Below are 27,151 nucleotides of genomic sequence, written 5' to 3' on the forward strand. Positions count from 1 at the left end.
TAGTTGTTATTATTCTTTTTGTTGTTACATCGATGAAGAACCAGCACCTAATCGATTCTCAGATCTCTGGCCAACTTCATGACCCAGGGATGGGACTCAGGAAGACTAGGGAAAGCTTTCTGTTGGGGTTGGATAGAGATTCTCCCTGTGCTGTTGGGACCTAAATCCAAGGATCCAATCAGATTGCACTGGTGCAGGCCCAGTGCCAGAGACCCCAGAGGGTGTAGGCAGAGGACTGAGTGTGAAGTCAGGGGCATAGAGATGGGGCGTCAAGACAAGAAGGCAGTGGCCAGCAGCCATGTGGCTACTCTTTGCTGAGCACCTAGCACGTGTCAGACTCTGGGATAAGTGCTGTACCTATCACACTTCCCAATGCCCCCTGCAAGAGAGATGTTAATATCCCACTTCACAAATAAGGAAGGATTCATCCGAACTCTCGAAGTTAATCCATAAAGAGCCAGAGAGGCCCGCCTGACCCCAACATCCGTGCCTTTCTGCCCTGCAGCTCTACAGGACCAGGATGAGAAGAACACTTCCAACAGGGAAGAAAGAGACAGAAAAGGGGGACCACGGACCAGAGTTTCATAACTTGGGATCCCTGGAGTAAACTTCTTGAAATTGCAAGCAAAATTGTGAAGGTACCTTTTCCTCAGAGAAGTGCTAAAAAGATTCCTCAGACTCTCAGCGGGGTCTCTCTGGGAACCACAAAATGTCAAGTACAATATACATAGAGAAGAGAAGTTCCCGGGACCTTATTCCAAAGCTCTTGAGGAGACAGTGGAAAGGATGAGTGAGGATGCTCCCTGACAGCTCCTGGTCCCTCTCTTGCTCTCTGAGCCAGTGGCCCCAGCAGCAGAGGCCACCACATCTCACCGAGGTGGTACTCAGCATTGCACGATGTGAGAGAGGACAGCCTTGAGCCCAATGAGCTTCCCCAGCAAGTCTAAGCTGGTGCTCCTCCGTAAGATCAGGACACAGTCTCTTCTACAAGATGTCACAGGGAGCCCTCACTAGCCCCACGTCATTCCCAGACAGTGGTCAGTCAGCAGGACTCCCATCGCCAATAAAGACAATTAATGAAAAGGGGAAGCCATGTCTACAAAGCTTGGGGAATGTCTCCACGGGAGCAGAGCCAGAAAAACCATTGCCTGTCGACGAACAGCCCCACCCATAAGTTCTCTCGAAGGCTTCAAAGCTGAGAATAATGGGGACAGAGATATGCTGGGTCTCTTTTAGACCCTCCAGCTTTGGAAGGTGGAACCCAGGAACCCATGCAGTACATGTGCATCTCTCATGGGTATGCATTAACCTTTTACGCCTAAAATTAGCCCCTTGGCACATGCCCCTCCAAGTCTCAGAGAGAGTAGGAAAGGAAGTAAGGGGTTGAAGGCTCTGTGGGGTCCACCTCTGAGTGATGAGGCCCAGGGAGAGGAGGCAAGTGATCCAATCCTATGTCTTCGGATCTCTCTCACTCATTTTATTATTTTGAACTCAAATGCCCAAACTGTTAGGCTTACCCTCTACACAGACAGCAGGAGTTCAGGAGCTGAGAATTTAGGGCAAGTATGGTTTATTTGATTTTTGATTTTTATTTTATTTTTTATTTTTGTTTTTATTTATTTTTTTGTCCATTGTCTTTATAGGGCCACACCCGCAGCATGTGGAGGTTCCCAGGCTAGGGGTCTAATCAGAGCTGTAACCACCGGCCTATGCCACAGCCACAGCAACTCGGGATCCTTAACCCACTGAGCGAGGTCAGGGATCAAACCCACAACCTCATGGTTGCTAGTCTGATTTGTTTCTGCTGTGCTCTGTTTTTTTTTTTTTTGTTTTTGGTTTCTTAAATAGCCCAGTGGCTCAGAATAGACAAGGCGGGAAACACCAGCTTCCATCAGAGCCAGTAAGTAATTAAAACCATTTCCCCTTTCAGAGTCTTCATTACAGAGAGCAAGAAATCGGATCCATTACCCGGATGGAGATAACTGCAAGATGAGATTTCCTATCCATGTTTCCAGACGTTTGCAAAGATAAGAATGAATGTTCAACATGGCTTGCTAGACCCTTTAGGGAAGAAAACAAACAAACAAAAAGTCCAAACAGGGAGTTTCCTAGTGATCTAGTAGTCAGGACTGAGCACTTTTACCTCTGCAGTCTGGGTTCATCCCTGGTCTGGGAACTGTGATCCAACACAGCACAGAGAAAAAAAAAAAATCCCAAACATCAAACTCTATAGGCCTTTCCTCCACATCTTGTGTGGTTAGGAGATGGGGTTTCCCTGAACTTGGAAATGGGGCTGTCAGGTTCGGCACCTTCACATTGGAGAGGATGCAGGAGGATCGAGAGTGTGTGTGTCCCCCTAAGTACTTCCTTCACTACACAGCTAATCCGATTAGCAGCTTTAGGAAACTCTGCAATGTTAATTCAAGGGCCCCATTCACAGAACAGCTTGGCCCATGCCTGCCCACGACTCCCATTCTTCTCACTGCAAATAAAATGCACACAGAAGGACTGTCTCTCCCTGAAGAATGGGCTCTTGCCTCCTAGCCCCTACACACATCTCAAAGGCTGCTGCCACTTCCTCTGGCAGCTCTCACGGCTGGGGAATGGGGGGCATAGCGCTCTCCCGGTCCCAAGTACGAAATAAGGTTAGTCCAACCCAGGTGGCCTCCCAAGCTGGCAGCTGTGCTGAGTAAAGAGGTGCCATGAAGCCCACAGCCATAGGGCCCTGGGCGAGTCTCTGGGTGTCCCTGGACCTTCACCTCTTTTTCTATAGATTGGGGTCTTGGAGCGGAGGGCAGAACTGGAACAGAAGGCCGGAAGGAAGGGCACTCGGGGTCTGTACGGACACAATGACACAACGGCATTGTGTTTGGCTGCAGGATGGGGAGAGGGAAGGAAGCCGGGTATGTAGGTTGGGGGGAAAGTGTGGCAGGCCTTGGGGGGCAGAAAGAAATGTTCCTGATAGCTGGTAGGGAGCGATGGAAAGGCTTTAGGGAGCAGAGCTGTATTAGTTTCCCAGGCCTGCCATAACAAGTTTCCACAAACGGCAGAAACCTATTCTCCCAGTTCTGAAGTCCCGAAGTCTGAAGTCCAGGTGTTGGCAGGGCCGTGCTCCCTCTGCAGGCTCCAGGGAAGAATCCTTCCTCGCCTCTTCTGAGCTCGTGGCAGCTCCAAGCAATCCCTGGCATTCCTTGGCTTGTAGCTGCATCTCTCCAGTCTCTGCCTCCCTCTTCAGGTGCCTTCTCTGTGTCTCTCTATGTCCTCTCCTCTTCTTATAAGGACTCCAGTCATTGGATCTGGGGTCCAAGATGATCTCAAGAGCCTTAACAATTAGATCTGCAAAGACTCTATTTCCAAATGAGGTCCTATTCTGAGGTTCCAGGTAGACATAAATTTTGGGGGGTAGGGGGCACCCTATTCAACCCAGCACAATGCTTGCAAGGTCAGACCCCGGAGCAGGATGGGGAAGCAGAGACTAGGGGTAGGGAGGCCGACTGGAACGAATCATCACAAGCCTGGGGCCCTAAGTGAGCAGCCAGGGTGCTCCTGACTGGGGGTCCCAGAGCCCTCAGTGGCTATCTTTCAGCCAGCATAGCACCCTGAGTGGGCTCTCAAACCAACCTCAGCACCAGATCTTTGTTCACTTTCTCATCCAGAAAGACTCCAGCCTACGTTCCCATTTCCAGCAAAGGAATGACTAATGCACCTCTGCTGTTCTCCATTCAAGTGGCAACACGGTGGAAGCGGGGCAGGGGCCGGGGGTGGGGTGGGGGGAGACGGGACAATGCAGGACACAGCCTGGGAGATGGGAAACCCAAGTTCTAGTCCTGGTTCTGCCGCTGCCTGAATTGGGGACATTGGGCACATCTAGGAAATAAGGCCAACGAAGTTCCTTCCAGGGCAGGGACATCGTTTCATTCAGCAACCAGGAAAGCAGCTCCAAGTTCACAGGATACACCAGGGAAAGGAGGTTTCTGGGGCTGCATGACAGCCCATCCCCCTCCAGGCATTTAGCCCTCTTCCCACCGCCCCCCCCCACCAAAAAAAAAAAAAAAAAAAAAAAGCAGTGGCAATTACAAAAGCTTGGAAATGAGACAACCAATATCTAAGAATACATCTTTTCACACATTTGGAAGCACAAAAAGCGGATAAAGGTGTGGTTCCTTTTTATTTTTTTCAATCAAAGCAACTGTTTAAAGACCTATGCAAGATGTTGTTCACAGCAGCAATCTTTCTAACAGAAAAAAACATTTCAGGGGGAAAAGAAAGGGGAAGGGAACCACCTTTACGCCCATCTGTACAGATCGGTTTGATAAACGGTGGCAGAGCTGTACATTAAATGTGATAGACCACAAAGTACTGCATGAAAAGATACCCAGGATGTGGTGCTAAAGACGCAGGTGATACAAGAGGGTATTAACAAAAATTCCTTTTACATTAAAAAAATATCTGTACGCATATGGCCTGAGCACAGTAAGGCTGGAAGGGATTCAGCAAACAGATCTTGACAGGGGACCAGTGGGGCGGATAAAAGGGGATTTTCACTCTCTGCTTTCCATGATTGTAAGCTATTGGACTCTTTCTTTTTTTTTTTTAAACAACCAGCACTATTAGTTTAATCAGCAAAAACAATTTAAAATATTCCCATTCTGAAAATAAAATATCTATTTTAGATAGATGCAAAGTACTATTGGCCCTCAGAGAAGAGTAATCAGGATAAAAATCACCCTGCCATAAAAATACACTGGAAAAAAATATCTCAAGCTTGGGAAGATGGAAATACCAGGAAGGTACAGGTTTCAGAGGCCTCATGCCCAGGCCCCCTCTTCCTTCTCGCCTCTGTAACCATGTTGGCCAGTGCCTTCAAGATACAAAGTGCCAGGCCACCTCTGGGGGGATCCAAAGTCGAATATATTCTCTGCCCTTTCTCAGCTCACAGGGGAGAAGGACAGCGAAAACAGGTACTAGGGTCCTTGGGCTATGAGGATGACCGTGGCGGCCTTGGGGAGCGCCATGAGGGAGGTGAAGGCAGCGCTGCTAGGCTTCCCTCCACTGCAGCATCCTCAAAGCAACCTTCTGGGCAGGCCCCTCTCCAGCAGCTGGGCATACAGCTAGTATGGTGGCGGCCCAAGGCCCAGCCTCTCTCTGGGGTCTCTCACTCACATTTGCCAAGACTGGGTCCCCATGCTGGGCCATGGCAGGTCCCCAAGGGTAGCAGGAGGATGGCTGGTAGGAACAACCTGAGCATATGTCGGGGTGTCTGGGCATCAAGAGACTGCTGTGCAGGTCTAGAGGGTGTGAGCGCCCCAACTGGAGAGACCAAGATCCAAAGGACTCCTTGGATCCTGCAGGGTCATCCCTCTTGCTTTCCAGAGCAATTTGTACCTGTGCAGAGTGAAACTTTTATGACCACCTGGGAAAACTTGACTGCATCTTTTTTTTTTTTTTTTTTTTCTTTTTTAGGGCCACGCGCACGGCACATGGAGGTTCCCAGGCTAGGGGTCTAATCGGAGCTGTAGTCGCCGGCCTACACCACAGCCATAGCAACATGGGATCCGAGCAGCATCTAAGACCTACACCCAGCTCATGGCAACGCTGGATTCTTAACCCACTGAGCAAGGCCAGGGATCGAACCTGCAACCTCACGATTCCTAGTAGGATTGGTTAACCACTGAGCCACGACGAGAACTCCTGCATCTTCTAACAACTTCTGCTTTCTCTAAGACCCTGCCATTCCACTCCTGGGCACATCCATGCCCTAAGGAGATGAGTGTTCGCATCCCCCGAAGGATACAAACCAGAATGTCAACAGCAGCTTTAGTTTCATGGTCAAAAACTAGAAACCACCCAAATGTCAGTCAACAGAAGAACGCATAAACTAGAATCCAAGCACATAGGAGAACTCAGCGCAACAAGAAAACAGAACAAACCGGCGCTTCACACAGCAACGTGGGGGAGTTTCACAGTGACAAAGCTGAGTGAAGGGAGAGACACAGACACCACACACCGGACAACTGCACTCACGCAGGTAAAATGAATTGTGCAGAGAGAGGTCAGACTTGTGGCTGCTTCGGGGCAGGCGCTGGCTGGGAGGGGGCCTCAGGGAGTCTCCGGGGTTCTGGAAATGTTCACACCTTGGGCTGGGTGGTGCCTAGGGTGATGCGGACACATGTAAAAGCACAATACTCTACGTCTGAGATATGCGAGGCTCGCTAGTTTTAAGTAGTGAAGTAATATTGCGAAAAAGAAAGTTAAAAAATTTAATCACACCGAGATTACAATCAGGTCAACTTCTCTAGGCCTTCAGGTAAGAATTTGGCTGAGGAAAGGGATGGCTAGTTGGAGTGATGGAATTATGAAGAGGGGTTTCTTTTTTGGGGGGTTTTTTGGTTTTGTGTGTGTGTGTCTTTTTTTGTTTGTTTGTTTTTTAAGGCCACTGCATGTGGATGTTCCCAGGCTAGGGCTGAAATCAGAGCTGCAACTGCTGGTCTACACCACAGCCATACCAATGCCAGATCCAAGCTGCATCTGCGATCCACACCACAGCTCTCGGCAACACCAGATCCTTAACCCACTGAGCGAGGGCAGGGATTGCACCCATGTCCTCATGGATACTAGTCGGGTTCATTACTGCTGAGCCATGAAGAGAACTCCGAGGTACTTGCTTTTGCTAAGAGTTCAATTAATGGTGTGAAAAATAATTTGGATTCTAAAATTCCATTTAAAAATTCAAATAGGGGCATTCCCAGTGTGGCTCAGTGGAAACAAATCTGACTAGTATCCATGAGGATGCAAGTTTGATCCCTGGCCTTGGTCAGTGGGTTAAGGATCTGGCGTTGCTGTGAGCTGTGGTGTAGGTCACAGACGCGGCTCGGATCTGGCATCACTGTGGCTCTGGCATAGGCCAGCAGCTACAGCTCCAATTTGACCCCTAGCCTGGGAACCCCCATATGCAGCGGGTGTGGACCTAAAAACACAAACTAAAAATTTAAAAAAAAATAAAATTCAAATAGGCTTTTCCTGTCATACTCGAGAGGCTCCTCCAAATCTGAAGAAGCAATAGTCATGGAGCCAGACACCAAAAAGAAGCTCTAAAGTACCTGATTGCCCCTCCTTCCTCCCAGCCACTAGCAATGGGGACCCCTGACCTCCTGACAACCTTTGCCCTCTGGTCTTCCCCTCATCCTTATATCCTGTGTGGAGCTTGGAGCCCAGGACTTGGCCTGGTTCTTGCAGCTATTCATGCTCCCCATGAGCCACTGTGGGCACAGTCCCACAGCCCCCGCAGAGAAAGAGGGAGCCAACCACTGGACAGGAAGAAAGCGTGTAACTTCCTCAGCTGCCATCCCTTTTCTCGGGTCCCTCTCTCACCCCAAGAAGGACCCCTCCATCTGTCTGGAATGCCCTCCTCTTAGCCTCTGACTCCTTCTTTCCTAACCTGGCAAACCCCTCCACCTCCCCAGGACCCCTCCTCTTGGACGCCTTCCTGTCTATCCCCTAACAATGGCCCCAGTTCTTCTTGGTGCCCTACCCCCACTCCCACTGTCCTTCCTGGGACCCCACCTCTAATTCTTCACTCTTTGGTGTCTGCATCTAACTCCTCCACTAGCTGGTGGGTCCTTAAGAAGAAAAAGACTCAGTTTATAGCTACTCGGGATTTGGCACAAGACCTGGCACATAGGGAACACTCAGTGGAGTCTTCAACGACTAAATGAGTGAATGAATGAATGAATTGGGACCACACCCAGAAGCAGGAATACAATATATTTTTCTCCTTCCTTCCCAAGTGGATACAGACCACCCCAGAGCCTTTCATGCCAGGCAATGCTGAAATGAAGAATTGGTGAATTCATTCTAGTGGAATCTTGGAGCCTTGTGAGACACCTTGTGGGTGGGGGGCTTCAGGGGTGTTCTTGGATGCCGCTGGGTCCATCAGCAGAGGGGAAGGGGCTGCCTGACAATCCTCTCCCACCATTACCACCAGCAAGCAGCACAGTGACGCTGCCCACGCATCCATCCAGGAAGCCAGAGACCTCAGAGCAGCTGGCGGGCTGCAGAGAACAGTGGGAGAGGACTCCACCCTCCACCGAGGCTCCCCCAAGTCAACGAAGAGCAAGTCACATGCCTGTTCAGAAACCTTGGGCAGGACCCCTGGGGCCCACAGGGGGAGAGCCCCAGCCCCCTAGCGCAACAGGCAACAGTGCTTTGCGGGAGTGGCCTCCCATCGCAGGCAGATTCCTACCCACCCCGCCAACAGCACCTCCATCATCCACCCCAGGCCGCTTCTCCTGGGACATTGCTCTCCTACAGCCCTGCAAAGAGCCACCCTGCAGTGACCACACCTTTCCTCTGTTCCTCAAATCAAGACAGCCCCTCTCCTATGCCTTGCCTTTGCACATAACTTCTCCTCTGCCTAAAATGTCTCTTTTTAAATTTATTTTTTGAAGTACAGTTGATTTACGATGTTGTGTTAATTTCTGCTGTACAGCAAAGTGATTCAGTTACACATATTATTAATATGAAAACATTCTTTTTCATATTCTTTTCCATGATGGTTTTTCACGGGATACTGAATTATTTAGATTTGATGTTGATCAGTGTGCTGAGACAGATACCTGTTACTCTCTGAGTGTATATTAAGGCCATGTAAGGTCACAGCCTAAGGTTGGGCATTCACAAAAAGGAATACATGGCCAAGAACACAGCACTTCCAAATTGTTGGGCATGTCCCGGACTGAATTCTCACATAGGAAATGTCTTTTCTTGATTCTTCACCAAAGAACTCCTACTCATCCTTCAAGACACAAGGCAAGAGTGCCCCTTCCGATGATGCCCTTCTGGTCCCACTTGGGTTGGCTTCTCTACTCCCTCTTCCCTCTTCCCACTGCTCTTGATGCATTGTCGTACTTGCCATGAAGAATTACAGTTTATCTATTGACATTTCTGCCTCACTCCCCTGGACTGGGGGCACCTCAGTGATAGGATCTGCCATTGCCTGAGAACATGCCATGTGCCAGGCATCAGGTTAGCCCCATACTTTCAGAGTCCATCCTCCCAACCCCCTGTGGAGTGAGTGCTGGTTTCACCCTTATTTTACAGATAGGAAAGCTGAACTTTGGAGATGCTAACGAGCATGTCCAGGTCTAAACCCATCTGCCTGGCAGGAAAGGGCTCCTGGAAGACAGAGGTCACAACTTATTCCTCTTTCTCTCATCAGCACTAGCGCATTAGACCCATGGTAGTTGTTTTAAAAAGGGGTATAAACTTCAGTTATGCAAGACAAATGTTCTAGGGACCTACTGGACCACCTCGTGCTTTATAGTTTATAATACTGTATTATACGCTTAAATTTCATTAAGATGGTTCATCTCATGTTAAGTGTTCTTAACACATTTTTTGAAGCCTCAAGAGAAAGGAAGGGAGGCTGGGTGACAGGAGCAGAGACAGTGTAGCATCAGGTACACATGAGCCTTGGTCACCAAATAATAAGCCACCATCAGCCACATAGCCCATCAGCCCCTACAGCTCAGCCTCCCAGGCTGCTTCTCCAAATGGATATTCCACAGAGGGGAGGGGTCTGAGCCCAGTGGGAAGGGAGGTGAGGAGAACACAGGAGACCAGTCCAATTATGAATCACCCCAAGGTGAAGGCTAGGAAAGAGGGCGGGAGAAGAGTAATCGAGGTCTGAAGCCCCATCAGTGTTTCCCGGCCTCAGGGGATTTTAGCCTGGGATATTGGCCAAGCGAGTGCACGATATCCCCTGGGCAAGCCTCTGCTAATCGCTATCAGCATCACCATCAGACATGCCCTAAATGGAGCCCATCCAGAAATTCTCTCCAGTTGGGAAATGCTAGACCCTGAAGCCAGAGTCGTGAGAACCTTTGTGAAGTTCAAGTCTCAACTCAAGGTTGAACCTTAGGATAAAGAGGCACACGAAGATTTTCTTAGAAGCATAAGCAAACCTGGAGGCTCCAGCTCTACAGCCTGAAATGGAGAAGGAGGAGTGACCCCTCCGGAGTTCCACTGGCGATGGACATGGGACTGACAGATCCAATACCGATGACCTGTGGTCCACATCTACCCCTGCTGGAATCCCTGACTCTTCCCTCCAGGGCAGGGCTGGAGGGGGCGCAGCTCTTACCTGTGCCATGTCCCATTTCCTCCCCTGACTGCCTGATCCAGTCACGGGCCTTATCGACGTGAAATAACTTCAGGTCCTCTTCATCTAAGGCAATGTCTCCCCAAAAGACAGCTGTGAAGAAAAAACATAAACGGATCCATTTAAGCTGGAGATCAAGAAATGAATTTACTGCTGCACCAGAGGGTATTGGAAACTGAATTGTAAACTCTAGAAATGACAATCCATCCAATCAAATTTCTCCCTGAACCTAAGAGAAAAGGCTGGTAGAGAAAAAAGAATGACAGATAAAAACTGTGTGCACCAAAGCCACAGGGGAAGGGAGGTGAGGAGAACGCAGGCGACCAGTCCAGTTATGATTCACCCCAAGGTGAAGGCTAGGAAGGCAACGGAAATGAAGACCAAAGACCTAGGTCTGTAAGGCATTTTGAAAGGTCACCCTGCCCAACTGTGGCTGTAGGCAGCTCTGGGCAAAATGATCACATGAAGACAGCTGTTTCTCTCCTCTTCAGAGTTCTTAGGATATGAAAGAAAACACATAATATAATAAATGATACTATTGTTCACAATCTTTGCCACCCTTCCCTGGGAAAAGATTCTATTTCTCTGCCCCACTGATGTCAGCATTGGTCACTTAACTTGTTCGAACTAATTAAATGTGAGAAGAGGCGTTCCCTGGTGGCCTGGCAGTTAAGGACTCAGCGTTGTCACTGCTGTGGCTCATTGTCATTGCTGTGGCATGGGTTTGATCCCTAGCCTGGGAACTTCCAAGTGCTGTGGGTACAGCCAAAAAAAAAAAAAAAAAAAAAGCAAAAGAAGCATCAAGAACTTAGTGCACGATTCACCATGTCCCCTTCTTTCTCAGAGGACAAGCAAGTCCCAGATAGGGGTGAGTGACTCTGTCACCTTAAGTTCTAAGGTAAAAACGATGTGGAGCAGAGGGATGGCTGATCAGGATGGCTATGCAACACGAACAAGGAAAATGAAAACCATTACTTTATGTCTTGGAAATTTGGGGCTATTTGTTACTGGAGCACAACCTCTTTATCCTGACTACTATAGAAACTGCTATCATAAGTAGTATTCTTTTTTTTTTTTTAGGGCCACATCCGTGGCACATGGAGGTTCCCAGGCTAGAGGTCCCATCAAAGCTATAGCCACTGGCCTACACCACAGCCACAGCAACTTGGGATCTGAGCCGCATCTGCAACCTACACCACAGCTCACTGGGCTGGATCCCCAACCCACCGAGTGAGGCCAGGGATCAAACCTGCAACTTCATGATTCCTAGTCATATTTCTTTCCTCTGCACCATGAAAGGAACTCTAGAAGTAGTGATCTACTGTAATACTGTCTTTGGGCCAGGCAATGGAAATTATTACTGAAGCCTGGAAGGAGGTGATCTATGTTACACAGTGATGAAGTATTTGGTAAAATGACTGCCTGCATTAACTTGGAAAGCAGATGATGAACTGAATGAGCTTATGGCTTTAAGAGACTGGGAATCAGAATGTTAATAGCATGCCTTAGTTGCCATTAGCTGTGTTTGCCAAGATACTACAAGGAATATAAAAAGAACTGGGCATGGAGGCATCATGCTCCCTGATTTCATGCATATATGACCCATGCATATACGGTCAATTAATTTATGACAGAGAAGCCAAGAATGCACAATGGAGAAAAGACAGTCTCTTCAATAAATTGTGTTGAGAAAACTAGATAGCCACATACCGAAGAATAAAACTGGAACATTATGTTACACCATACACAAAAATTAATCCCAAATCAATTAAACACTTGGACATAAGACGTGAAACCATAAAACGCCTAGAAGAAAACATTGCCAATAAGCTCCTTGACATAGGTCTTGACCATGATTTTTTTTTTAATATGAAAAGCAGAAAAGCAAAAGCAACAAAAGTAAAAATCAAAAACACAATGAAATATTGCCTCCCATCTATTAAAATGGCTATTATCAAAAAGATTAGAAAAGCAAGTGCTGGCAATTATGTTGAGAAAAAGAAGCCCTCATGCACTGTTGGTGAGAATGTGAATTGGTGTAGCTACTACAGAGAGTGGTATGGAGGTTTCTCAAAAAATTAAAAATAGGACTACCATATGATCCAGCAGTTCCACATCTGGGTATTTAGTGAAAGAAAATGAAAACACGAGTTTGAAACAATATCTGTATCCCCTTGTTCATTGCAGCTTTATTTACAATTGCCAAGATATGTAAACAGCCTAAGTGTTCATATTATTCAGCCATTAAAAAAGAACAAAATCTTGCCATTTGTGACTATAGGAATGGAATTTGGGGGCATTAAGTGAATATGTTAGACAGAGAAAGATAAATATCACGTGATCTCACACACACACACACACACACTTACACACATACATACATATATATGCTCATACACACAGAGAAGAGAGATTAGTCATTGCCAGAGGCAGGGAGTGAGACGGGTGGGAGAAATTGGTGAACCCTCTTGGTTTTGTTGTTTAAAGAATCAAATTTTTAAAAAAAGAAGAAGAAGAAGAAGTGGGCAGTTTATAGTGGGAATGAAAAGGAACCGAGAGAATCCAGAAATTCAGGGGTCTGGAGAGCTGGAAGAGCCAAGCTATTCTCATCACTTAACAGTAAAAGAAAACTGGGGAGGGCTTTGAGTAATAAAGACTGATTAAAACTCAGCTTTATGGTGTGGTGAATTGGGAACACTCATCGACTGCTGGCGGGGATGTAAAGTGGTAACCCCTTATGGAAAACTTTGGGGCATTTTCCTAAAAAGTTAAACTTCTCATAAGATCCAGCAATTCCCCTTCTAGAGATCTCCCCAAAAGAAATGAAAACATCGTTCTACACAAAGACATGTAATCAAATGTTTATGGCAGCCGTATTAATAATTGCCCCAAATCTGAACATCATCTAAATGTTTGTCAACTGCTGAATGGATAAACAAAATGTGATCTCTCTATAGGATGGAAAACCATCACGAAATTTAAAAGAAACTATTGATATATGCTACAACCCGTATGAATCTCAGAAACGTCATGCTAAGTGAGAAAAGCTAGATGCAGAAGACTGCGTTATTATATGATTCTGTTTATATGGAATGTCTAGAAAGGCAACTTTAGAGCACTACGAAAATTAGTGATTACCTACAGCTAGGGGTGGGAATGAGACTTGACTATAAACGTGGTCTTTATATTTTTCCAGGTGGTAGAAATGTTCTAAAACTGGATGGTGGTGATGGTTGCACAACTATGAACTTGCTTAAATCACTGAAATGTACACTTGTTTTCCTTTGTTGAAATGTGTGATAAAGTAGCCTTGGCCAAAGATGGTTTCCAGGTGCCCATCCTGAGCCCTTCCCACTTTCCTGAAGACTTAGCACAAGTGAGTCCACAATGCAGTGTCATCTTTTCCTCAAAGAAAAAATGTCCTGTGTCAATGATGGTATTCACAGAGGCGTGCAATCAAGAGCACTTCTCGAAATCTGAGAGCAGAAAGAGTAGCGAGAGGACGGAAGGAGAAGGAAGTAGAGGAATAGCACCTGGGAAGCCGCCAAGAAGCCAAAGAAGTAGCACAACCGTCCTCAAACCTTTGTGCTCGTGTATTCCTGCAATAATGTTTAAAAAGCACATATCCTTGAGATGGGATTAAGATGGCAGAATAGAAGGACTGGAGGCCAGCTTCTCTCCTAAAAACAACAAAATTCACAACTAAAGCCTGAGCAATCTTCACCCAAATGGAACGGAAACCTTAAAAAAGATACCCTACTCCAGAAGAAAAAGAGGAGGCCACATCAAGAGGTAGGAGGGGTGATTATGTGATATAAACAACCCCATACCTCCCGGGTGGGAAGCCCCACAGACTGGAAACTAACTGGTTCACAGAGACACACCTACAGGAGTGAGAGTTCTGAGCCCCACATCAAACCCTCACGTGTGCGGATCTGGCACTGGGAGAAAGAGCCCCTAAAGCATCTGGCATTGAAGCCCAGGGCTTGTGTGCAGGAGCTCCACGGGCCTGGGGGAGATGGAGACCCCATTCTTAAAAGGTGCACACAGCCTTTCACGTGCACTGGGTCCCAGGGCCAAGCAAAGTCTCCATAGGAATCTGGGTCAAACCTGACTGCAGTTCTTGGAGGACCTCCTCGGAAAACAGGGGTGAATGTGGCTTGCGGTGAGGGAAGAACATTGAAAGCCAAGCTCTCGGGGATATTCAGCAGCCCATGCCTTTCTCCGGAGGTGGCCATTTTGGGAAAATCTGGCCCCACCCGTCAGTCTGCAGCTGAGAAGCCCCAGGGCAAACAACAACCCAGGTGGGATCACAGACCCGCCTCTCAGTAAACAGGCTGCCTAAAGACCCCTGAGGCACACAGCTGCCTCTAATCCCATCCAGAGACTAAACCCCACCCACCAGAGGGATTAGAATCAGCCCCACCTACCAGCGGGCAGGCATCAGCCCCTCCCATCAGGAAGCCTACAGCAAGCCCCCCGTACCAACTTCAGCCACAAGGGGGGGCAGACACCAGAAGTAAGAGGCTACAACGCTACCATCTGTAAAATGGTCACCACACCAAAAACCTATAAAAATGAAAAGACAGGAGTTCCCGTAGTGGCGCAGTGGTTAACGAATCCGACTAGGAACCATGAGGTTGCAGGTTCGATTCCTGGTCTTGCTCAGTGGGTTAAGGATCCAGCGTTGCCGTGAGCTGTGGTGTAGGTAGGTTGCAGACGCGGCTCAGATCCTGCATTGCTGTGGCTCTGATGTAGACCAGAGGCTACAGCTCTGATTCGACCCCTAGCCTGGGAACCTTCATATGCTGTGGGAGTGGCCCTAGAGAAAGTAAAATGACAAAAAAGAAAAAGACAGAGAACTATAACTCAGATGAGGGAGAAAGGAAAAACCCCAGAAAATCAGCTAAGTGATGAGGAGATTCTCAGCTTCCAGGAAAAAGACTTTAGATTGTTGATGGTGAAAAACCACATGTCCTTATGTATCTCGTGAGCCTGACATTTATGATTTTTCACCATGAGTTGAAGTCCATTTTTCATTTTGTTCATCAGAAGTAAAAAAGTTAGTAAACATTTTATAAGATGAGGATGGCCTATAACTGAAATAAATGTTTCATGATGTGATTTGGTAAAATAGATTTAGCTACCTTCTTGAATAATACGCTGCATCCGAAAGAAGACAAAGAAATATTCACCTTGGGTTTTATCCATATATCTTGAAATATTAGAAGTCCAGAACACATTTCAGTTATACTCAAAAGCATCACTGTCATTAACTTACTCTCCTTCAGTTGTTCTGAATTCAAAATATTCCACTGAGCACCCTTAACAGAAATTCATATGGGTAAGAAAAAGGCAGGAGAATACCAGGTGTACAATGCATGGACTCATCATCAAAGAAGGCTGATCTATAATTAGTTGTTTCTCATTTTCCCTTTAGGGAGGGGAGGTTTTGGTACCCAGCTGATGCTCGCGGTGGGATTCAGGTGAGCCTCTCTTCTGTAAAGTAGGGAAAGGATCACCATGACCAGGGCCTCCTCCAATAGTTTGAATACAGAATCTTATATGGCAGCTTTAAAATCTGGATATTCATTCCCTTAAACTCTCTGTCTAGTGCATCACTTGCTAAATTGCCAGTGCCCCTGAACATACCAGTTTGCAAACCAGAGAGTGACAGAGGTCAGGGCAAGGCTGCACAGGGATGCTCTTTGGCAACCACTTCCCAAGTCAAAGGGCTGCTGAGAAATGCCTCTGTACTGTCCCCAGTGCTTGCTTAGCTCACCTTGGTCTCCCCCTGCTCTCGAGCCCTTCAACGCCCAGCATTCAGGATTCCCTCGGACCTCAAAGGGCAGGAGCCCCAGGCTGATTCCCCCACAGGGAATTCTCCATGAAGGCACTTGCACCTGCAAGCTTTGTACTGTTCACCTAGGGAGGCATGCTGATGAAAAGTCTGTGTGTGGACTTTCCGTTGTGGCTCAGCAGTAAGGAACCCAACTAGTATCCATGAGGATACAGGTTCGATCCCTGGCCTCACTCAGTGGCTTAAAGATCCGGCATCGCTGTGAGCTGTGAGCTGTGGTGTAGGTCACAGACACAGCTCAGATACCACACTGCTGTGCCTGTGGTGAAGACTGGCAGCTAGAGCTCCGATTTGACCCCTAGCCTAGGAACTTCCATATGCCTCGGGTGTGGCCCTAAAAAGATAATAAATAAATAAAAGTCTATGTATATATCTGTATAATTTATTCTCTTTGTTGTACACCCAAAACTAACACAACATTGTAAGTCAACTATACTCCAATAAAGTTAAATAAATAATTAAAATTATGTGCTTTTTAAAAAAAAAATTTTTTTTGTCTTTTTTTTGCTATTTCTTGGGCTGCTCCTGAGGCATATGGAGGTTCCCAGGCTAGGTGTTGAATCGGAGCTATAGCCACCGGCCTACACCAGAGCCACAGCAACGCGGGATCCAAGCCGCGTCTGCAACCTATACCACAGATCACAGCAACGCCGTATCCTTAACCCACTGAGCAAGGCCAGGGATCGAACCTGCAACCTCATGGTTCCTAGTCGGATTCGTTAACCACTGTGCCACGACGGGAACTCCAAATTATGTGCTTTTAAGCCAAAGGGATCCTAGGTTCAAAGTTCATTACTGCCATTTAATAGCTGTGTGACCTTGGGCAAATCACTTGACTGCTCTGAGCCTCAGTTTCCTCTATCTTAAAATAGAATGACCTAGGGAGTTCCTGTTGTAGCTCAGGGGTAACAAACCCTACAAGGATCCATGAGGACCCAGGTTCAATCCCTGGCCTTGCTCAGTGGGTTAAGGATCTGCTGTTGCCATGAGCTGCGGTGTAGGTTGAAGATGCTGCTTGGATCTGGCAGTTGCTGTCGCTGTGGCATAGGCAGGCAGCTATAGCTCCAATTTGACCCCTAGCCTGGGGAACCTCTATATGCCCCAAGTGCAGCCCTAAAAAGCAAAAAAAAAAAAGAAAGAGAGAGAGATGAAGAAAGACATAGAAAACTAGAGTTGGCAAGAATCAAATGAAAGAAGTATTTTAATTGAAGCACTCAGTACAGGGCCTAGCCCTCAGTAAGCATTCGGGGAAGAGTGGTGTCACTATTGATGCTCAACTCAGCTCCCATCATCACGTCTCCTGTATGACAGTCTCCCTCCCACCCCTGAAGCATGTCCTCCCCTCTCTGCATTCCTTGAGGACAAACAGTGTCAACCAGACCATATCAACCAGACTATGGGGGCTAAATTTTGCCCATCTAGCTGCCTAAGAAATATTTACGGAGCCCATGCATGCAAGGTGGGGGGGAGGTGGAGGAGGTGAAGCTGGGGTATGGGGAGGAAATAATATTCCTATAGTGCTTTACAATTAATCTTGGATTTCCCACACGCATCCCTTCTTTATCATTCTTGTTCCCATTTTATAGAGGAAGAAAATAGGGCTCAGAGAAGAAAATGACTTGCTCAGGGTTCCGCAGCCAGGAAGTGGCAGAGCCAGAACCCCAGACTTGGGCTCTTCCCAGTCCCCAACCTGCCCTCCTCGGTTCCTCGCCTCTGCTCAGCTTCCCAAGTTCTGCCAGTTTCTAAACGCCTTAAGGACAGGCTCTAGTGGTGCTCACACATAGTTCCCATAGCAAACCCCCCTTTACACACACACAGAAAAGTCATCATCTGAGATGCTGTGGCTAAGAGTGAAGGTAGTGGATCTGATAAACTGTCTAAGGTGTGCCTGTGTAACCTTGAGCAAGTAACCTCTCTGAGTCTCAGTTCCCTCGCCTTTCAAATGGGAATTAACAATAAAAATATCTTCCTTACGGGGTTGTTACAAGCATCACGTGAGATCCTATGAGGAAGGCTGGCACCTGCCACCATTGGGTAAATATGAGCTGGTTGGCTGATGTGCACCCTCCAGACATCAGGATCCGCAGCGACGGCTCACATTAATGGTGAGGTACAACGAGGCCAAGAGATTTCTAGCAGGTATGACCCCCTGGGGGTCACTGACTTACTGCTAGCACACAGCCCAAGGTAGCCCTGGCCCAAAGCATCCACAGAGGAGCCTGGCCCAGCCCGCCTCTGGAGCACACACTGGGAAGACCACATGGTCTGCCACGGGACGCCATCCATCTCAGGACCCAGAGAGCCCCCTCCCACACCCAGCCTGGTCTCCTCTCCTGGGGTCCTGGAGGCTCCCCGACACCGTGTCTAGATCCCACACACTGCCCCTCTGTGCCACAGATCCTGTCTCAGGATCCAAAAGGCAGTTCCTGTGGGTATCCCTCTAGACACAGCATGAAAGGCTACCTGCCCATCACCTGGAAAGGATGCATCCCTAGAACGATTTGCCAATGCTGCTCTGGGCTCTGGAAGCTCCCCAGCATCAGGCTAGAGGGACAGGCTTCAAACCAGAGTGACGGGTACCCTGGACCAGAGGACCAGAATCAGTCCCACCCGGACCCTATTCCATTGACAGGACCTCGTTGTGCAGGGAGGCTGAGTGATTGCTTCAAGGTCACTTAACATGTAATGTGGCAGAGCCAAGACTCAGGTCCAGGAAACTTTTTTTTTGGGGGGGGGGGTCTTTTTGCCTTTTCTTGAGCCATTCCTGTGGCATATGGAAGTTCCCAGGCTAGGGATCAAATCGGAGCTGTAGCCACCAGCCTAGGCCAGAGCCACAGCAACTCGGGATCTGAGCCACATCTGCAACCTCCACCACAGCTCACGGCAACACCAGATCCTTAACCCACTGAGCAAGGCCAGGGATCGAACCCACAACCCTACAGTTCCTAGTCGGATTCATTAACCACTGCGCCACGACAGGAACTCTCCAGGATACTTCTTATTATGCTCTGAACTTGCAGAGTAGAATCTGTCCACATGCATCTGGCAGCCAGGGGTGGAAACCCCTACCCACAGGAGAAGAAATTGGCTTTGGAAATTGTAAATAAGCCTGAGGCAACAGTGGGGAACCAGCACCCCAAACTCCTACCTAACATGCTCTTCCTACCACAGTTCCTCAAATATCTCAACCAGTGGATTGCAGGAGAACAAGAGGAAGCTCAGGAGCCCGCTTGGAGGCAAGTGGTGTCACTCTGGGGAATACACAACTTCATGTTAACACAGTGTCTCCTGTGGCTTCATGGCTCTTCCTCCTGGAAAGAGTCAAGGTCAATAGCAGACCAAGGAAGGGAGGCAGGAAGGAAGGATGTACTGAGCTAAGCACACAGCCTAAGAGATGGCACAGATGCCCCCAGAGCTTCCAGCCAGGCTCACACCCTGGGAGGGTGGGCTCCATCTTCATGGCAGGGACTTTGAAGCCTGCATTGTGTTGCTCTGGGGGAGCCCATTTCTGCACCAGTCTACCCTCTCAACCACAGAAAGCCTAGGTCTCCTGCTTTTTTTTTTCCTTTCTTTTTAGGGCCATACCCAAGGCATATGGAGGTTCCCAGGCTAGGGGTTGAATCAGAGCTACAGCTGCCAGCACCACAGCCACAGCCACGAGATCCGAGCTGCATCTGCAACCTACACCACAGCTCACCGGATCCTTAATCCACTGAGCGAGGGGAAGTCAGGGTTGGAACCTGCGTCCTCAGGGATGCTAGTCAGATTCGTTTCCGCTGAGCCACGACGGGAATTCCCATAGGTCTCCTGCTTTCTCCAAGATAGTTCTTGCTGGCCTCTCCCAAATGACCTGAAGGCTCCTGTTGTTCCAGAAGAGTCACTGGAAGCTCTGCCACACCTGAATAGAGCCATCCTGAGTCATGAGGCTACACTCTTAAAAAAACAGCCATTCTACTCCAATTTCTCCTCTGTGACCTCATCCCAACGGAAAGAAGTTAATTAACTTCTGTCTTTGCAGTTTCGCGAAGGCAAGGACCGTGTCTGCCTGCCCTACAGCGCAGCACATGGTACACAGTCGGGGGGCAGGAAATACTTGTTGAACGAATGCCTTGCGGATACTTCAGAGGACTGTCTCTGCCCTGAGTCTCCCCACCTAAGATGGGATCCGAGACCCAGCAGAGCTTCTCGGCTCTTCATTAAGGGTTGTTTTCACCTGAAATAGAAGGAAGTGCATATTCTCCTGTAGGGATGGTCACTGTGTCTCAGTCCAACAGGCCAAGGTCATGTCAGGAAATGAGGACAGGCCATCAGCTCTAAATCCCACAGGAGAGAGTCACCAAGCCACTCTCAGGACAAAAGCAAAAACAAATTACCCACAAAAATCAGGTTGAATGACTGCCCGGGCTGGGAAGCCACTACAAAACCAGGACCCAAGATACCACTAGAAGGTCTGTTAAAGTGGGCAAAGATTTTTGCCTCTATTTTGTTTTTTCGCTACAGTTTCAAGAATGCCCAGAACGATGTCTGGTATCCAGAATATACTCAGAAAATACTTACTGATAAATTAATAAAAAGAACGTGTTTCAACTTCTGTTTATGTAAATTCAACGCCCAAAGCAAGGTCAAATTACTTCCCAGCCACCTGTCTGGGAAATAACCATATCTCCTTCCTTTTCCAGCCTTTTGTGTGTGTGTGTGTGTGTGTGTGTGTGTGTGTGTGTGTGTGTGTGTGTGTGCGCGCGCGCGTGCTATTTCAGGGCCGCACCTGCAGTATATGGAGGTTCCCAGGCTAGGAGTTGAATCGGAGCTACAGCTGCTGGCCTACACCACAGCCACAGCACAACGACAGATCAGAGCTGTGTCTACGACCTATAGCACAGCTCATGGCAATGCTGGATCCTTAACCCACTGAACAAGGCCAGGGATCAAACCTGCGTCCTCATGGATTCTAGTTGGGTTCGTTAACTGCTGAGCGGGGAAGAGAACTCCTCTCCTTCTTTTTGAAATGATGGGAATATCTGGGCATAAAAAGACTAGTGAATTTTCAATACATAAGCGAGTCTTGCTTCCTGCATCCATTCTGCCATGATGGCCCCAGTGAGGGAAGAAGAGTGAAAGCCACTTCAAGGAAGGAGTCAGATATGATCTGGGAGAGTCACCATCAGCAGAAGGGGAAGTAGGAGGAAGCCCTCTGGTCAGGGGGCAGGAGTGGGACATGTGGTGGGAGGGAGCCTGGGCACATAAGGCTCTTAGCTGACTTCTTGGGGCACAGCCCAGTGAGGTTGCAAGTCTAGGAGAAGCTGCCCACCCGCCACACATAGGGGCGATGGGATGGGTGAGTGGAGGGGTGTACAGAGACCTGGTCTGGAGGGTGCTCCCAGACCTGGCCCTCCGCTCCTGGTGTCTGGGGCTCCAGATGCTTCCACATGCCTAAGGAAGATGCAGAGGTGTAGAGGGGGCCAGTGGGCCAGCTGAGACCTGCGGTCAGGGCAAAAGGTCACCGAGGAGGAATTCTAGCCAGAGCCATAGGGTCAGGAGCACAGGCTTCATCTGCAGGGACAAGCACCTCATGCTGAAATGCTAGAGATGAGCAGACACCCCACAGTAAGTACCACCAGGGCCCTGGTACCCAGGGGCCGACAGACCCTCCACCTCCCAATATGAACCAGGGCAGATGGAGGTGACAAGGACGGTGTACAGATCCGAGGCTGCCTCTCCTGGCTGCCAGGAGGTCACATGAGCTTCCTTGCACCTCTCTATGCCTGACATGGCTGTCACAAAAAGGTCAGGCAGGTTAATTCTTCACAGAAATGTAGAATTTGAATGGATAGGCCATAGGAAGCACCTAAAATACCCATCAATGAAAATGTCATCTGCTCCAGTCTTGGCTGACCCCACTGGACCTTTAACCTGCAATTTAGGGAGCTGTCACCAGGTGGTAGTGTTTTGTTATAAAGCTCTGGATAGTTAACTGTCAGGAAAACTGCTTTTCAGAAATCAAAAATAGAATGGGAGTTCCCACCGTGGCTCAGTGGAAACAAATTCGACTAGTATCCATGAGAATGAAGGTTCAATCCCTGGCCTCGCTCATTGGGTTAAGGATCTGGCATTGCTGTGGTTGTGGCGTAGGTTGGCAGCTGTAGATCTGATTTGCCCCCTAGCCTGAGAACTTCCATATGCCATGGGTGCGGCCCTGAAAAAAAAGCAAAAAAAAAAAAAAAAAGGAAGAAATAAAAAATAGAAACCTTTATAGTCAAAATTTTAAAGCTAGTATATAATAAATTTGAAAACATAAAAGACTATTTTTAACAAAATAGTTTCTAACGATATATAACCAAAGGCGTGCTGATATTTAACAACTGGCTGAGGGAGGGGAGAGCCTTAATTTGTAGCGTTTGCTCATTTCCCTGGTGTAAATACTCCCACCGTGGCTGACTTCAAGGTCACAGAACATGGGGATGGAGGATGTGTGCACAATTGGCTCTCCCAAGCAGTAAGAGCAGTAAGAGCCAGCTCCAGAACACACCTGTAATAACAGTAAATGCAAAGTCTCTCGGTTTCTAAAGTTATGTCATGTTCCCCGTATGATTCCATAAGCCTGACCCTAAAGGCTGTGAGAGACGACCATGACCTAATCCTTGCAGGGAAAGGCCCCATCCCTGCAGCTCTTATCTGAGTCCCCACGGCACAACATTTTGCCCTTTTTACCCTTTATCTACAGGTGAAGAAAAACAGCCCTCTATCCCAGGGACCAGGCTAAATGTCTCCTATACATTAACTTCAAAGGGAGGCCCAGAGAAGAGGTAGGAACTGGTCAAGGTCATGTACATAGGATGATGCTTCATGGGTGTTTTTGGTCAAAAGAGGCTTCCTTGATTGCCAAATCACAGCCCTCCTCAACCAAGCCCAAAGTCTCACATTCTAAGGAGTTAAGAAATGCTATTTCAACTGCTTTCTTTACTAGTTAATACAACAAAACAGAAACAGACTCATAGATACAGAAAACAAACTAGTGGTTACCAGTGGGGCGAGGGAATGGGGCAGGGGCAAGTTAGGGGTAGGGGACGAAAAGGTACAAACTACTAAGTACAAAATAAACTGCAGGAGAGTTCTCTGGTGGCTCAACAGGGTAAGGATCTGACATTGTGACTGCTGTGGCTTGGGTCGCTGCTGTGGCACGGGTTCAATCCCTGGCCCAAGAACTTCCTCATGCTGTGGGCATGGCCAAAATAAGCAAGCAAGCAAGTAAGTAAATAAATAAATAAGTAAATAAATAAATAAGTAAATAAACTACAAAGACCTACTTTCCAGCACAGGGAATACAGCCAATAGTTTATAGCAACTGTAAATGGAGTATGAGCTTTACAAATTGTGAATCACTGTGCTGTACATCTGAAACATAATATTGTAAGTCAGCTATATCTCAATATATAACATAAAATGAATCGCTTTCTTTCCTGCAGGACTTCTCAGTGCCTTTACAATCCTAACAAGTGTCACAACTCTCCAAAAGAAAGACAATGCAGCCTTTCCCAATGAGATTGCCCTGGAATTTCTTTTCACTGAATCTTCTATCCTCAGGAACAACCTTTTGGAGATCACTGCAGTCTTCAGCAGTCCTCCAGGAATTACAGACACCTAGGACTAGAAGGGGCCCTCCTGGTCTCTGGGTCCAACCCACCGTGGCTGAGTGGCCTCTTCTCACACCCTTCCAATGCATCTCCCTTGATCTTGGAGCAGCTCTCTCTGTTTCTTGCAAATCTGGGGTTTTAATTCTTCTCTCGGGATCAAGGCACTGAAAAGGAAGGGGCTGGTAATTCTTGAGCATCAGCCACATGCCAGGCTCTCCACACTCTTCTAACCCTCACGATTGCAACTCTGTGCAAGAAGCATCATTACGTGTTTTGTTTTGTTTTGTTTTTTGGATGAGGAAAGTAAAGAGATTAGGCAACTCGCTCTAGGCCACCTCTCAATTCTAACTCCCAAAGGCCATGCAGCTTTACCTCAAAGTGACCCCCGCTGCTCAGACAGGGATGGAAGCATGGAGCGGAGGGACTAACTCAGCCTTGGGTGTGGGATCAGGAAAGGCCTCGCAGAGGGGTGACATTTAAATAGGATGGTGATGTGTGAGCAGAAGTTTGGCTAGTAGTTAACAAGAAAAGGGCATCCTGGCCAAAGAAACAGCACGTGCAAAGGCCCTGAGGGGAGAAGCAGCAAGGCACTGTAGGGCAGGAGCAGAAGGGACCTGGTGGAGGGGGCCTGGCTGAAGTGGGGACTCAGTCATGTGGACTGGGGGACCGCGGACGATAGTGAAGCAGGATGCAAGGCTGCCAGAACCAAGAGGTTGGGAGGGGCAGGCTGAGACATGGGGAACAGGCCCTAGGGCTAAGAGAGCACCCAAGGTGGAGCTAGTCACAAGGGGTCCCTCACTCTGGTGCAGCGCTTCACAGTCTGCGTCTCTTGCACACACACACTCTCCTTTATCCACACCCCCCAGCACCCTCCTTAGGATCTGGCAAGGACCTGCAGTTCTGGGACCTTCTGTTTTGGGAAATGAACGAATGCTCATTGGTGAGCGAACGAATGCTTCTCGCTGAAGCTCTAAGGGAAGGCAGGGCAAAAGCCACCAGCCCCACTTCATGGGGGAAAGCCAGGCTTAGGGAAGTTCACAGCTATCCCAAGTTTACAGCCCATGAGGAGGAGGCGGGGCTTGAGCTTTTTTGGAGTCTGGTTCACTGCCTCACACAGGACCCAGCTTCTAGAATTGGGATTCAAGGTGGGGCTTGAGCTCAAGGTCATGGTAAGAGCCCCATCCCCAGATAAGCCACTGGCCTGGCCAAGACGAGCCAACCTAGTGGAGGGGACAAAGAGCAGGAGGGGCTGACGAGAGGTCCTTTACAACCCTTCCCACCTGAGATCATAAGTGTCTCTTGGGGTGCTCCTGAGGACATCCAATGGCCCCTGGCTTGGGGCCTGCAGAGCTGGGGAGTCTGTGAGCCAGGCAGCAGCCCAGCCAGTCAGAGGGAGGCCCCTTCAACTGCTGTCACCTTCTGTCACCAACTACATCCTTGCCAAGACTGTTCCTTGAGAGTGGAAGGCCCAGGGAGGGCTGGCACAGCTGGAGGAAAGCTCCCCCAGCAACCTTCCCGTCCATCCTGGCCACAGGCCCTGCCCCGCCCCAGGGCTCACTCTTATACCGCAGGAGTGACTTCCAGCAGATTCTCACCTGACCTCAGGTTACGTCAGGGGCGCACCCTCTGCATATGGAGGTTCCCAGGCTAGGGGTCCAAACAGAGCTACAGCTGCCAGCCTACATCACAGCTACAGCAACACCAGATCCGAGCTGCATCTGCAACCTACACCACAGCTCATAGCAAGGCTGGATCCTTTACCCACTGAGCGAGGCCAGGGATGGAACCTGCAACCTCATGCTTCCTAGTCAGATTTGTTTCAGCTGCATAGGTTTCAATCAGCTTCCCACTTACGGCCCTAATCACAAATGCTCTGCAGTAGAGCTGCGTCTCGGGACTTGAAAGGCCCAAGGTAAAGCAGTATGGAACCACTGGCATGGTCTACACTGGGAAGAGGAAGCTTGGATGCTGTGTGTGACATTAGGCAGGCCGCTCTTCCCTCTGGTGGCATTTTCTTCACCCATACAATGAGATGGCTGAACCAGCTCAGAGATTCTCAAGGCAGGGCCACAGCCCACTTTGTTAGAACTGTCTAAGGACAGTGTTGCTAGGCAGATCCCCAGGCCCCACCCACATCTGTGGAATTAGAATCTCTGGGGACAGGGCCCAGGAATATGCATGTTAAGTTCGTGCCCCACCCCCACCCCGACAGGTGCCTCATGGTCACTAAAGTTTGGAGACCAGTAGAGTTGAGGTCTCAAGGTCCCGTTAGCTCTAATATTTGATTTCACTACAATTTCTATTAGAGGAGCACAGGGCATTCCCCGGGGCCTGCTGTTGGTCCATCCCCATGACAAGCCACTCAGGAAGGACCTCGCTAATGTCCCCCAAGACAGTCACCTAGCGAGAAGCTGAGATAACGGGAGGAACTCAGTCGGGAGCCTTGGAACCATTGGAATTCCTCTCAGGAAACAGGCTGCGGGTGGGGTGGAGGCCCAGAGGCGGGGAGAGTTACAGGGAAATCCTACCCAGAGCCACATTTAGTTCATTTCGCGTTTCCAGCAGAGGGATTTGAACAGGTTTCAAGCAGTTTTCTGTGCATCTTTGTCAAGGGAGTGTATGTACAAACAAACAGGGAGGGTTTTTTTTTTTTTTTCAGTAAAAAGTTAATCGGCTTAAAGTGTGCAACTAAATAAGCAAAGCTTACATTAAAGCGGCCCACGGAGAAAGGACCCCATGGAAAGAAAGTTCTAGGAAACACAATATGGCCTCTATGTTCTTTTGTAGTTCCACGCTATAAATATTCATGGGGCGGTGTTAATGGGGTCCACGGCTCTATGCAACCACAATAGTTTTTTTGTTTATTCTCAGGACCATGAACTTTGAAACCATGAACCTCAATTTCAGGACTCTGCATTCAGGCGCATTTGCAGAGCAGGAGGGGAGAGGTTTAGGCTCTCGGAGGACGGAGGAGAGGAACCAGGGCGAGATGTGACTCACTCACGCCTCCTGGACCCTTTGGTTGAGATTAAAGAGGAGGATTTGTTTAGTGTGGGAGGCTCCGTTTCCAAGGTCTCCAGCTGCTCCAGCCTGGGGAAATGGCCTTCACGAGGCATGGAGGGCTTAGTTATTCAGGCATATGGCAGAGAGGTGGGGGGAGCTGGAGCTAGTTTAATTGGATCAAACAGATTTGCTGCAAGTTATACACTGAAGACTTCAAAAAAAAAAAAAAAAAAAAGCTAGTTTGAATCATGGAATTTCTAAGATGGAGAGAGTTTAAAAATCACCTAAGCAACATCCTGGTTTTCCATATCAGGAAACTGAGGGCCAGGAAGGTTAAATGACTTGCTCAAAATATCACATTTAGAAGCCACACCTGGGAGTTCCGTCGTGGCTCAGTGGTTAACGAATCTGACTAGGAACCAGGAGGTTGCGAGTTGGATCCCTGGCCTTGCTCAGTGGGTTAAGGATTCGGTGTTGCTATGAGCTGTGGTGTAGGTC

At 48.4% G+C, this 27,151-nt stretch overlaps 1 protein-coding gene across 3 annotated transcripts in view; it reads right to left on the reverse strand.

Annotated features, from left to right (window-relative positions):
• Positions 1–27,151, reverse strand: part of TLL2 (tolloid like 2) — a 149,634-nt gene that overhangs the window by 103,702 nt on the left and 18,781 nt on the right. For all 3 annotated transcript variants that reach the window (XR_014826665.1, XM_001928475.5, XM_021074297.2), the window contains exon 2: positions 10,142–10,252. Coding sequence is in view for 2 of the 3 variants with exons in the window: in XM_001928475.5 (XP_001928510.2) it covers positions 10,142–10,252 (111 nt within the window). In the remaining variant the exon portion in view is untranslated. The remainder of the gene's footprint in view (positions 1–10,141; positions 10,253–27,151) is intronic.

Source organism: Sus scrofa, chromosome 14 (genome assembly GCF_054392235.1).
Source record: "Sus scrofa isolate SSC_HxYL_T2T_F1_AM1 chromosome 14, Sscrofa_HxYL_maternal_Yorkshire_Landrace_v2.0, whole genome shotgun sequence".
Classification (NCBI taxonomy): domain Eukaryota; kingdom Metazoa; phylum Chordata; class Mammalia; order Artiodactyla; family Suidae; genus Sus; species Sus scrofa.